At 47.3% G+C, this 12,814-nt stretch overlaps 1 protein-coding gene across 4 annotated transcripts; it reads right to left on the reverse strand.

Annotated features, from left to right (window-relative positions):
- On the reverse strand, nucleotides 1-12,193 carry WDR76 (WD repeat domain 76). Of its 4 annotated transcripts, none has more exons than XM_075764553.1 (13): nucleotides 12,036-12,193; nucleotides 11,321-11,641; nucleotides 10,362-10,454; nucleotides 8,774-8,829; nucleotides 7,791-7,911; nucleotides 6,893-6,994; nucleotides 6,760-6,803; nucleotides 6,518-6,671; nucleotides 4,576-4,728; nucleotides 3,225-3,439; nucleotides 2,559-2,711; nucleotides 1,213-1,266; nucleotides 1-397 (listed from the first exon to the last, which is right to left on the reverse strand). In XM_075764553.1, the coding sequence occupies exons 1-13, from the start codon at nucleotides 12,102-12,104 to the stop codon at nucleotides 142-144; spliced, it is 1,791 nt and encodes a 596-aa protein (XP_075620668.1). In that variant the 5' UTR covers nucleotides 12,105-12,193; the 3' UTR covers nucleotides 1-141. The 4 variants fall into 4 exon arrangements, with proteins under 4 accessions (XP_075620668.1, XP_075620671.1, XP_075620669.1 ...); XM_075764556.1 differs by lacking the exon at nucleotides 12,036-12,193 and adding an exon at nucleotides 11,844-11,895; XM_075764554.1 differs by lacking the exon at nucleotides 12,036-12,193 and adding an exon at nucleotides 11,829-11,876.
- Between the last annotated feature and the right edge of the window lie 621 nt (nucleotides 12,194-12,814).

Raw genomic sequence — 12,814 nt, forward strand, 5'->3', positions numbered from 1 at the left:
GTAGTTTAGAAGATTTATTTTAAAGCTTTTAAAATACACTTTTGTCCTGAGAAAATACAGTTAGCTTCGGAACAGCTTAATATGGATTAAACAAATTTAATGCAAAAGAAAGAAAAAAATATGTATCTGAGCCACTTTTTTTTATTCTTTGAACACATGAAGGCGGCCACTGGAGTTGCCGCCCACTAAGATGTTCTTGCTGGGATGAACAACGTTAATGGAACACACGGAACCGAGGCAGTCAAGGTTATAGAAAGAGTGCAACAGTTTTCCAGTGTCTTGGAAGACTTCTATTTGCCTTGGACGTGCCATACTGCCCACCACGAAGCAGTCTTCCTGTTTCGGGTCCCATACTGCTCTGAACCTCGTTAACCAGCGTCCCGTGTTATTGTTATGTCTTCAGAGAAACAGGGAGAAAAAGAAAAGAGAAACATGCTTCTTATTGACTCCAGTATTTTTAAGTATTGTCATTTACGTCACATTCGCTTAAATCCATCTTCCTCGCCTGCTAAACCATCAGCACTTCCGCACACTGCCCGGATCGTGCTGCTCAGATCCATCCAGTGGATCACTGTCCTCTGAGGGGCGGGATGGGACAAAGAAACGCGACGGAGCAAGAAGATAAAGCAGAGGGTACTTTGACATAAGTGATTATTAGTCAAAGTACCTATGCTTCGTGGCTGCGTATTTCAGTAAAAACAGGACAAAAATGCATCAAGCCTTTCGATAAACTGCAGACTAAGAATTGTCAAGCCAGTCACTGATCAAGTTCCAGCTCATTAGCAAACCAGTGCTGACGATGCATCACCCTCCCGGAGCACAAAGGTGTTTACAGTGCTGAGACTCTGCCCAAAGCCATGCCCTTTACCGTTAAGAACTGACCTCTGGTATTTAAAAAATGCACAAAGAAAAAGCATTGTGAAACAGAGCGCATTTCAAAAGTCCCAAAACGGTCTGTTCCAGGCACCCAGGAAGACATTAAAGCTTCCTGCAAACCTGACCCACTCCAAGCAGTCGTGTTTTACCAACAAGAGCCGCCGTAGGACCAGGACAAATCCTCAGGCTGCTCTGGTTCCCGTGGCTGCCCGTGCCCCCGCGGTGGCTGGAAACCCACCACCGCACAGCCTCTGCGCACCCATTGCTTGTGGCACGGGCGCACTCGAGCGGAACGGCCATAGCATGCCGTCCTCAGCCCCGGGGTGTTCGCCTTACCTGACGGTACTGAGGACTGCAGCTGTCGATGACAAAGAGGTGGTGTCATAGACCCTGGAACACAAAGTAGCGTGTTAATAAAACGTACGTGTGTTAAAACAAGGCCGCCCTTTCCTCACAAAGTGCCTCTAGCCTCGCATCCTGCCCATTCACCCCTGCACAAACAGGCTGCCCAGGGAAGAACGCGAGTGAAATCCCACCACTGACAGCTTCCACCACCAGGACTTCCTCAGGCAGGCGTGAGCTCGACTGACAGAGGGACCAGCAATAGATCTCCCGTTCTGGGCCCTCCTTCAGCCCGACACACTTTTAGGAGCCCAAACCCCCTGGGGCACAAGGTTCAACACGAGTGAAAAGCGACTTGGTTTCTCCTCTGGAGAGGCCGGTGAATAAATGATCCTGTATCTGTTTCCTCCGTTCTGTCGGGCACAAATATTCCTATCCATTTTGTACCCTGATGCTCTGTTAGCGCCAAGGATTTACAATTTTCATAACCAAGGTTACTACAGAGAACAAATCTTCAGTTATCTATAGCAAATATACCACAGGAGAGAAAGCGTTACTGCAACAGAGAACTCATGTAAAAGAACTCCTTCCTGTGTATGGAAAGGGAAGAAAGACAATCCATTTTCCAGACAATCCGTGTAATTCTAGAACAACTGCACCACATTCAAATTCCTTCCAGAACACGCGGCGTTCCCCCATCTTAAAACCACAGGCAACGTGGGGAGCAGAGGCCTGACTTTAAGCCTGGTTTTAACTGGGCCCCCATTTTGTACCTGCTATTCTTTTATACAATTTAGGGCTTCTGAACATGGCAGATGCGGTCAGGTATTTACATGACTAGATTAGCTAAGTTATGGTCACAAAACTACAAAGTAGAAAGAAAAACTAGATCTCTACTACAGCACAACTCAGAGCAGTTTAAATTATCAAATCGTAGACTAGTAACAAAAAAGCTGGTATTATCATGATTTTAAGTACTAGCAGTTAAAAATAAATTCAGTTTCGAAGCATTATGTATTTGTATTCATGAGCCAGGTTTGGGGTTTTGGGGGGGGGGGTTTGTTTGTTTATTCATTTTTAAACACCAAGAGCACTTGTAATATTTTACTGTTCATTGTTAACTATTCTTCAGAAAAATGAGAATTAGGAAAAAAACCCCACAAAACAACAAAAAGATCGTACAGCATTAAAAACGCCAATGCAAGTAAAGCTAATTTTAAAAGGCGATAAAGACAGAAAACTCTCAATGATGGGTAATGCAGACAGGAAATAATAATAGTAAAAAAAAAAATACCAGTTGACATTTTCCATAGGGATTATTCCTTCCCGCACCATCTTACCTCAGCTTATCATCCGCACACACCGTCACGACTCTGTTCCCAGTTACAGGGGAGAAGTACGCAGAAGCCACGCTTTTGGTGTGCCCTTTAAGAGAGCTGACGGGCTTGTTCCGATTAGACTTCAGGTATCGAACATCAAAAATACAAACGTCCCTGCAACACAGATCACAGGGACAACTTCAAGGTGAACAGTTAAATAACTAGAATTCTTCTGTTCCATTTACCAAAGAAAAGCTCAAGAGACACCACAGGTTTCGTATGAGCTGAGTCTAGAGCTTTACTTCAGCGGTGCACATTCTCTCAAACGGCCAGTGGCTCCAAAGGATTTTGAGAGCAGCAAAACCAGCCCAAGCCCACAGCTCAGTAAAATCCCTCTACCCTGCCACCTGTCAAAAGCCCCAGAGACTCCTAAGACCATTTTGCATCCATTACCAAAAGGTGAAGGAAAGTGAAAGTGTATCACATTTTAAATCCTGCTAAGAACTAAAAACTTGCTTTCTCAAAAGATCAAGAAAGCTTTGACTATAGGCTGAGGCTGACAAACTGTCTGCCTGATCAAAAGCTGCCCCTGCCCTCCAAACGTGTCGCTTATAGCCGACTCCAGACACTAATGCAGATAGAACACTGAAAACACAGAATAACCGCGGTTCATTTTGAGCTACCTACACTGAGCCAGCAGCAATGAAATACTGTTTATTCACGGGGTGAACATGGACCGTCCTTGTCCTTTTGAAGCCAATGTCCGCAGAAAGCTCTGAAGATGTTCCTGGGGTCCGTCTGTCCACCACAGCGACGTCCCCATCCCAGTGTCCTACTATTGCAGTGGAGGCGTTGTCTTCCAAAAAGTCAAAGGAAGATAAGTTTTCTTCACTTCTGCATATCTGAGCATAGAAAAGGTCAAACATAACCAGAATTACTCAACAAAATACATAGAGTTACTCGTAATACCCAAAACACTCCATGGGCCATAGATTTCATGCTTTCCCTTTTTAATGTACTAGAAATACTAACGAAAACTACCTAATTTGATAGCTCCAGCCTGAGCTACTCCGGTAGGTAACCTTTCTGTAAACCTGGTGTGCTTTCCAAGGAGGAGGTAATTAGCCATCCGAAACAAACTGCCAACAACGTACTCCGAATTCTCTGTCAGAACTCTGACACAACCCCATCGCCTCTATGTTCCAGTAGTCAAAGGGCTGTTATCCCCGAGTGCGTACTGAGCGAGGACTGATGATGGCGTTCCTTTCTCCAGTGCTACAGAAACCTTTAACTGGGTGCACAAATGTGCATTTGGTTTCCCGTAATTTGGGAGATCAGGGTCAGGACGTCAAGCCGCCTTATCCCACAGCAGTTTCCTCTCAAAGCAGCAATTAGCCACACGTAACAGTGCAGGAACACTTCCGTGTCTCAGCTCTCTCTAGGTGTGCAGACTCTCCCCGTTAGCAGCGGAATTCTTTCCAATGGCAGTACTACTCCTAGAGGTATCACAAGGCTGTGTAAGTTGGCCTAAGGTAACAGGAGCAGGAGAAGGGCAATTCTCCTCCCCTGACCTCCAAAGACACATTCTTGCAAGCATTTGTCTCCTAGACCGAGCCCCCCAGACCTTCCTGGCCAACCAATTCCAGGTCCTTCCCAAGCAGCTGGCCTGCCCATAACCCCACCAGAATTACGGTGCATGTAAGGGTTGGGGAAAAAAGCTTTGAACCGTTGTAGCTTGTTATACACATATTGCTTAAGTACGGAGACAGGAAATTAAATTCAGTAATTGCCCCTGCAGGAAGGGAATTGGGAGTACCCAAGCTGTTACTGTGTTTTATTGACTAGGAAGCATCTCTGTATTTTGATGATGTTAATTAAAGGTTACTTCATGTGTCCTTGTGGGAATGGAATCTTCAACTTTCTTGTTAACAAAACCACCAACAAATAACAACTGGGTAGACAGAGACTAAAACTTCACAGCAGCATGCATGCTAAGAGATTTCCAAGCAGCCTGCGGCACAACCGCGGGAGCACTCACCTCATCAAAGACAGCTCTAGTAACATCACCACATCGCAGAGTGTCATTGCTTAGAGACAGCAAGTGAGCAGGATTAAATGGAGAAAAATGCAGGCAGCTGACCGGATAATTGTGTGGAATAAAGATGCACGCTCCTTCTTCAGACTTACAATTCTGAAAAACAATTGAGATTCAACGGATGCTAATCGCTGTAGTTATTTCTATTAATTACTGCAACTTTCAAATTAAAGTCTCTGGTATTCAGACATTGTCAGCCTGCTCTGGGTAAGTGTAGGGAGGAGGCAGTGGGGTCTTTGATGCGTGGAAACACCAGCACAGGTAGCACGGGCAGCAAGGCTGCCAGGGGCACGGCCACTTGAGGAGCAAAGGGAGCTCCACTTCTGCAGGGAAGAGAACGGTCCTCACATGGGCCACTCAGCACCTAGCGCTGCTAGGCTACGCCCGTCCTCCCACTACCAGTTTCACCACTATACAAGTGATTTAGCTCAAAAGAGCATGAAGAATTTACTCTCGGTTTCAGAATTCTGTCTCCTAATTAGGAAAAGCTGCAATTTCCTGCTGCAATTTAAGTGCACTTCTGTCACTGCAGCCACCAATACTGTATCTGGACAGTGATACCTGGCTCTTCCTCTACTGACAGAATTGGTTTCTCAGTTACCACAGCTGAACACCTTGCTGAGGAGCAAACGTATGCATATGCCTTTTATATCAAAATATGTACATATTAGGTTACTTAGAACTCAAGCTAAAATATAGCGACCCAAACTGAATGTAAAGCATAATCTCCTCTATCTTCTCTTCTAATTTTGGCATCATTCAAGCTCTGATATTTCAAAAGAAACTAAATAGATCATTTTGGAATAAGTACCGGTACGTTCCACAAAGATTACTCTGCTCCCCAACTCACTTCAGGAAAATAACAAAAGGGAGAGCAAAAGAGAAGAGTAGCATTAACAGTTCTAGGCTTCCCCTGACATGTCTCTGCGAGGCCACAGCCAGCCTGCAGCACTGGGACCTCAGCCTCCCCCGTCACCAGATCACACTCTTCGACAGGCAGTAACCCCAGCTGCGCAGTCAGAGCTTTCCGAATTGTACAGAGCAGTTTAAACTTCTTTATAATTGAGTAAGAGTCTCAGAGCTGAATTCAGTTGATCGGTTTCCTGAAGCTGTCACAGCAGAAACGAGTCGAGAGAAACTCAAGAGGTTAATGGCATTGCAAAAAACAAGAAGAAAATCTGCGTGCGTGTGAACTTCAAGCAGCTGGTTTGGATGACGTGGGATCAAAGCGGATTTACAGAGGTGTAAGTCAAGGGCGTGAATAAGGATTCTTGCTGCAGGTAATTAAGGCAATTCAGAAACAATGGTGAGACTATCTGCAAAGCCCTCAAAAGTTTTCAAAGCACCAAACACTAAGCTATTTTTCAGAGACAATGTATGTGAGTATGTGCCAGCATATATATTGGCATAGCAATTTCATCTCTGCCATCTGGGAAAACAGTGACTCGCTGCAGCTACCCAAAATTTGTACAAACTCAAAAAACAAGTTCTTGAGCATCCGTTTCCCCTCCCTCTCCAGAACCTAGTTGTGGTACTGCTACAAGGGTACCGTAATTAGATCCTGAATCTCTCAATGGTGAATTGCAATTTTAACCCCCACCGATGATATTATTTCAGCTAGAGATCCATTTTCTTCCGCTCTGCCCCCCAAAATTACCAGTGTAACCTTTCCCCCCATTAAACCTGGGCTTGCCGAGGTCCCAACAGACCTTTCAAGCAACTCTGGTGACCTCAATTTAACAGACACCCTGGTGTTATCCGCAAGAATGGGGAAAGTCTAAAATACCACGGCAAGACTGACAAAACGAAGCTCCAGGCTGTGCCCCATCTGTGTCCCTCCTGCAGCAAAGAGCTCTGCCAGGTGAAGAGCACACTAACAGCTCACCACGTTCCAGAGACCGATCTGCCCAGACTTGTCTCCAGCTGCCACAAAGATGATGCTTTCAGAAGGATGGATAGCCATAGAACACACGCGGTATTTCACAACCTTTTTAACATTATCTTCGCTGAGGACCATGCTGTTCAGGCTGTCTTGGTATCTAGACAACATCATTAAAACGTTAGCTATTCAAGAGAAAAAAGGAGAACAAGACAATACCCACTTTTTAGCTGCTGTCTTCAGATTACCTTTTCACGTCACACGTGTGCTTCTCGGTAGCATTAGCTTTCATCTATAAAGGAAATATTTATCAGTATTAGGTTACTTGGAACTCAAGCTAAAATATGTTATCCAAAAATAATTAATCGTAACTAATAATACCTCACTTATCCTCATCCATGTAGTCAGTAAGTCCTCTGTCAATTTACTGTTCTCCATCTGATCTTCTGGAACCATTGGCAAAGGCCCGGCTGGAACCTGAGGCTGGAACGACATTAGCCATTTTCATAACTCAAATCAACTACAACTACAAATAGGGTGAATTGTTACTTTCCACACACCAGATATTCTGAGAACACACCTATGGTAATACAAGAAATAAACATAACAACAACAATAAAAGTTTCTATCAAATCTTATTAAAAAAGATAAATAGCACTTTACTAAACACGACAGTGAAGACAAACAGCTACCCCACGTCTTTTCCTCTCCTTTTTGACACTCCAGCAAGGTTGATGTTTAAGAACTGCATTACAGAGACTTAGCTTTATTCTACAGCACCATGGAAGATTTAAATTCCCATCTCTCGGAGCAATAGCATTTTTACTTGTTGCTATATAACTACTTCAAAAAGGTTGTAAATATTTCAAAGGAAAATAAACTAGATCAAAAGTTACAGTGAAATAACATTAAAACAGAGTAATAAAACTTTGAATTTAAAGCTGCTCAAATCTATGGGCTGTTGAAAAATGCGTAACGTTTTACCTCAGGACCCTTCTGATCATCCAAAATGGCACTATTTCATCAACCTGAGTCACAGAACATTGACTGGCTTTCAGGGAGGACATGGGAAGCCTGCTATTCAACACACTCAAGGGGGAAAGAATTTACCTTTCATTGTTGCCACTGTACCATGCACCTTCCCAAACATCTCAAGGTTTTTACAATAACCTCAGCAATGACAAGTACAGCCAGTCAACTGCACCAGCAGTTTTTATAAAACTTCTGCCTATACACACACGCCCACACACCCCCCTCCTCTATCCCTTCCCCATCTTACATATTCCTCTGCTTCTGGCTGGGCAGGCACCTCCAGCACCGGCATTCCTGATGGCTCTACTCTTTGTAAGCGCATAGATCTTCGACGTACTGTCTCATCTTCTGCCTTTTTAGGCTTAGCTCTAGAACAGTTAAAACGTTTTGAAGTTACAGACACAGTTAATTAATGTAAGCCCTCTGCATTTAAGTGCAGGACTCCAGCGTAGGTCGGGATGTCTAGCGCTCACACCTTGGCCCAAACTTACAGCCTCACTAGTTCTGGTTCACTTTAGGAGTGCTGTGATTGCTTTTTCCTTCAGTAATAGCGACGAACAACAAAAAGAGCATTTCACAAGGCGTATGTATGTATTGCATTTGTTTTGCTTGTAATACATCCTGCCGCTGTCACTCGTCTTCCTAGCCCTCCTTATTCATAATTCATCTTTCCACTTGTTCATCTAGTCATCTTCCACTTTCTTTCATCATGTATCTTACTCTTTGTTTGGCACATAAGCTCATTTTTCTGCTTTGCCTGGTACTGTTTTGGCATTGCCAAACGTCTTTTCTTCTACACTAATTGGTTACCCCATCCCTTGCAGCTAGTTCTCCCCCCGCCTTTCTTTCCCATGCTTTTCCCCATCATTTGTTTTCATCATTTAACATTTCTTGCTTCAGCCATCATGCAAAAATATCTTCCGAAAAAAGAAATGCACTTGAAATACCGTAATACAAATATCACAAAAAGGAACAAATTCCGTAATTTGATGAAAAAGGTACTAATACTGTCATTTCCTTTCCAAAGGGTGGCAGAGGAGAGGCACTTCCTCTGGAGCTACCTGTTCACAAACTCACACAGCTTAAGATAAGCAGTTATTCAGATTTAGCTTTACAGGGAGACTCCTCACTAGCTCTCCCTCTTCGCAGTATCAGGCACGTGCAGATGAAGTGCTAAACCAGCGAACACACAATGAACAGTGACACGAATCTCACACACAGATATTTTACCTTTTGGTGACATGAGATTGGCTTTTAGTTGCAATTTGGTGAAGTCTTGCAGCTGACTTAAAGAGAAAAAAAATAGATTAAAAATACGTGTAACAAGCATAAAAGATCAACCAGTATAAAATACAATTCTCTAAAGGCCACAATAAACTATATTGTAAGTATTTGTAACATTAATAAAAAGGGATTTTTAAGCATCCAGCTGCGATGTGTCCGCTTTGCTTCCATGTACCAGCACGAGTTCCCTGATTTCTGTGAATGGCACGCAGGAGCACAGCACAGTCTGGATGTTCTGTAGCCCTTCTCTTTACAAAGAAAATATTCTAAATGCTCCGTACCAAAGACATTCACAGCAGAGCCTCTAACCACAGGGGCCTCTGCTCACAGTTTTCTCCATGACGTTTTGAAGACAGGCATTTAGTTCATTTGGAGTCCAGGAAAGTTCAGGCGTGTGCAGCTCACGCCTAAGACCCCTCACTGCTCCACCTGGCCAAAGCAGCATCAGCCTGGCACGAGAAGATTTACCTGCTCCTTGGCTTTGGCAGCCCATACTGGCCAGTGCTAACGGAACCCAGACGGCTATAGCTCCTTTTGCTAGTCTTCGCTACTCTGCGGTCAGTGCTGTGATTACAGTCAGACTGCCTAGTCTTTACTGACCTCTCTGGGGATAACTGGAAGAAAAGGAGTCATTTTTACTCAAGTTTCAGTCTTGGTGGTAAGGAGTCTTACTGCCTACTAGACAGGCCCAACCATGTCTTGCAACCTGGTATGATGAGTGAGCAAGCACGCAGCCATTCAAGGAGGTAATTCGCTCACTGCTGCCAGAAATGGGACATGTTGTGAATTCAAAAGAAATAATGTAAAAGAATGAAAGACTGCGGAAAGAAGGGCAAAGACTTAGATCTACTCATGTGGTAGCATTTGAAATCCCATTACCTTAGCTTTCTAGACAACTTCTCCGACGTGAGAAGAATTATAACGTGCTTGTGTCCACCCTGTGAGCTGAACCCTCCCAGCTGCCAGCCACTGGCCACCTTGCAGGCCCTGCAGCCTTTCAGTTAGATAACCAGCTAACCTGCGTGCTCCGCAGTTAGATAACCAGCTAACCTGTGTGCACTGCACCTGAAACCCAAGAGCTCCATGCCCTCAACCGGGGAATGCCGGTGCACAGGAAGGGGTGGGAGTGAGCAGGACGCTGCACGTATGTGCTCACACTGCCCAGCACACGCACGCAAGCGCCTTCACAAGAGCATTTTACTCAAGGGTCACCTCATCTGGTCCTGCTGGGTCTGCAGCTGGGACCACGTGCGCTAGCACTGGGTACTGCTGGGTGGAATGCTGTATGAGCAGAGTTTTGCCTTCTTCACTTTCTGTAGGCTTAGCCAATGACTTCACCTCTTTGGAAACAGCTAACTAGCAGCACAAACCCCCCATTTTTTATCCAGGCAGGGCAGCCCTGATGCCTCAGGAAGTTTTTGTGGCTTTCCTCACACACTGCTGGGGAAGGGTTTCACGACGAGAGGGATGACAGTACTACCATCATTACAGCTAGAGAGAGCGCATTTTGATGCTACTTCGAATCTGTACAAACCTCATGCAGCTTTAAAGCAGCAAAGAATTTAGCATTTTCTGTAATGTTCTTCAGTCTTTTCCTTTCATAAGCTGATAACTGTGAGTATCCATCCTACAAAAAGAAAAGCCAATTACTCTTCATCATACAGTTACACGGCATGCAAGAGATATCCCTGGCTTCTGGGAAGTGAGTCTCTAAACTGATTGTCTAAATTATTTAAAAGTTGTTCGATACACTTGTAAACAAAAAACCACCATACAGACTGGGGTGATCCCACATCAATACCAAAACTCGTCCATAGAGGTACTGGCTTGCATTACAAAACTCTCTCCTAGCATTACTTCTACAAAAAAGGTCAGTTCATCAAAATCTCGTTAGAACAAAAACAATACTGAAGTGAATCAATAAACACCTGAAAACCTCAGCAATACAGCAAATATTGCACGGAAATGCAATACAATCTTAGACCATTTTTATCTTTTATAGAAGAGAAGGTGAACTTGACAAGTTGAAATGATGATGTAAATATAAATGAACATTGACAGCTTTCATATCTTGTGACTGTATCCATCCATAAAAACATCTGGAAGACGGTTATTGACAGCACAAGAACATGTTGATGCTTTTGCTACTTGGTTTTATATACTCTGACTGAGAGCAAGTGCTTTTTTTTTTTATCATCCCTAGACATTCCAAAAGGGTAAAATGAAGTTTTACGCTGCCAGTTAGCAAGGGAAAGAAAGAAAGACAGAAAGAAACACAGAAAGAAAGAAATTATGTAAAGAGGAAAAATATTTCAAACTTCACTGTTACAAACATAACAAATTCACGCCTTGAGATCTGCAAAGCCACCACCTTCCCTCCGCCTGTTTGCAGCAAACAACTCCCGATCGACCGGCGCGGCGGGGGCTCTGGGGAAGCCGCCCGGGCCGGACCCCCGCAGCGGGGAGGCGCAGCGCGGCCCCGCGGGCACTCACCGGAGCTGCGTCTCCCCCGTCGCTCCCGTCGCTGTCCGCATCCCAGACGCCGTCCAGGCCGCTGCCAGCCGCGGTGCCCGCGGGCGGGGTGGCGGGGCCCGAGGCGGGCGTCGGCGGGTCGGGCTCCAGGCAGAGCCTCTTGCCGGCCGGCGCCCTGCCCTCCGCCCCGCCGCCGGCGCCCAGCAGCCGCTTCTGGGGCAGCCGCCGGCCCGCGGCAGCCAGCGGCGTGAGCAGCACCCGCAGTTGCCGCGCCGCAACGGCTCGCCGCTCGCCCTGCTCCGGGCTGAGCTGGAGCTCGGCGGTCCCCATCGGGGTGGACTCCTGCGGAGGGAAACGGGGAGCTCGGCGGGGCTGCGCAGCCCGGGCCGTTCCCGCGCTCTCCGCCCGGCCGGCCCCGCCGTACCCCCGCCTTCCCGCCCCGCTCCTCACCAAGCCCGGCACCCCCGGACCCCTCCCGGACCCGGCTCCCCCGCCCTCCCATCTCCTCACAGCCCCGGCTCTCACGGACCCCCTCCTCCCGGACCCGGCTCCCCCGTCCTCCCATCTCCTCACAGCTCCGGGCCCCTCTCCTCACGAACCCGCCCCCGCTCGTCCGCCCCGCTCCTCACAGCCCCGGCCCCTTCCGCCCGCCATCCCTCCCCTCTTCCCCACCGCCCCGGTTACCCCCCCCTTCGCCTCGGGCAGGCAGCTCCCCCACTCCCCACCCGCCTCGGACCTGCATCCGCTGCTGGGTTTGCGGCGACGGCTCCTCAGACTCCAGCGTACCGGCCTGCGAGAGCGCCATGGCGGGCCGAGTGGCGGGCCGGGCGCGGGGGCGGAGCGGCCGCTTCCCGCTCCGGCGAGGGGCGGCCTGGGCGGGCTCCCGCCCTCGGTGCCTTCCCGCCGGCCACCCGGGTGCAGCGCTGCCCCGTTCGCGTCAGGGCGCCGGAGCCGGCTCGGGCCCCGCGCTTGCTCGTAGGTGCCGTTAGGGGTCAAAACCCCACAGACGGGCCACGGGCGGCCAAGAGGAGCAATGCGGTTACGCTCCACAACTACCTGCTACGGCTTAGCGTGCTCCGGAGAGAAAAAGGGAACGTTTTTAAGAGTGAGGGTAATTGAAACGGTCTGAAGGCTCGCAAGATGGGTCACTAAACACACGAGACTCGTTGCCCAGAAAGAGCGGGTGAAATGCCCTGCCTCTCCCAGCCAGGCCTTCGGGGATGGAGCACGTACCGACCGGTGCGTCTCTAACCCTCTGCTGAGCTCCCCAGCGTTGCCTCCTGCAAGGCAGGAAAGCGGAAGCCGAGGGCAGCGCAAACGCCCTTCACCGTGGCTGCAACAAGATCACAGGTTAAAAATATAGATATGTAAAAAAAAGTAAGAACTTAGCAACTAAAAAAAAGCACAGCAGGGGCAGGGCTTGGTGCTCTCGGGAGGCTCCAAGGCTCCCCTCTTCCCTGGGATAGAATTTGAAGCTTACAAACGGTAATTATATACGTCAGGTGAACATCCCCA

The sequence above is a fragment of the Balearica regulorum genome, chromosome 12, assembly GCF_011004875.1.
Source record: "Balearica regulorum gibbericeps isolate bBalReg1 chromosome 12, bBalReg1.pri, whole genome shotgun sequence".
Lineage (NCBI taxonomy): Eukaryota > Metazoa > Chordata > Aves > Gruiformes > Gruidae > Balearica > Balearica regulorum.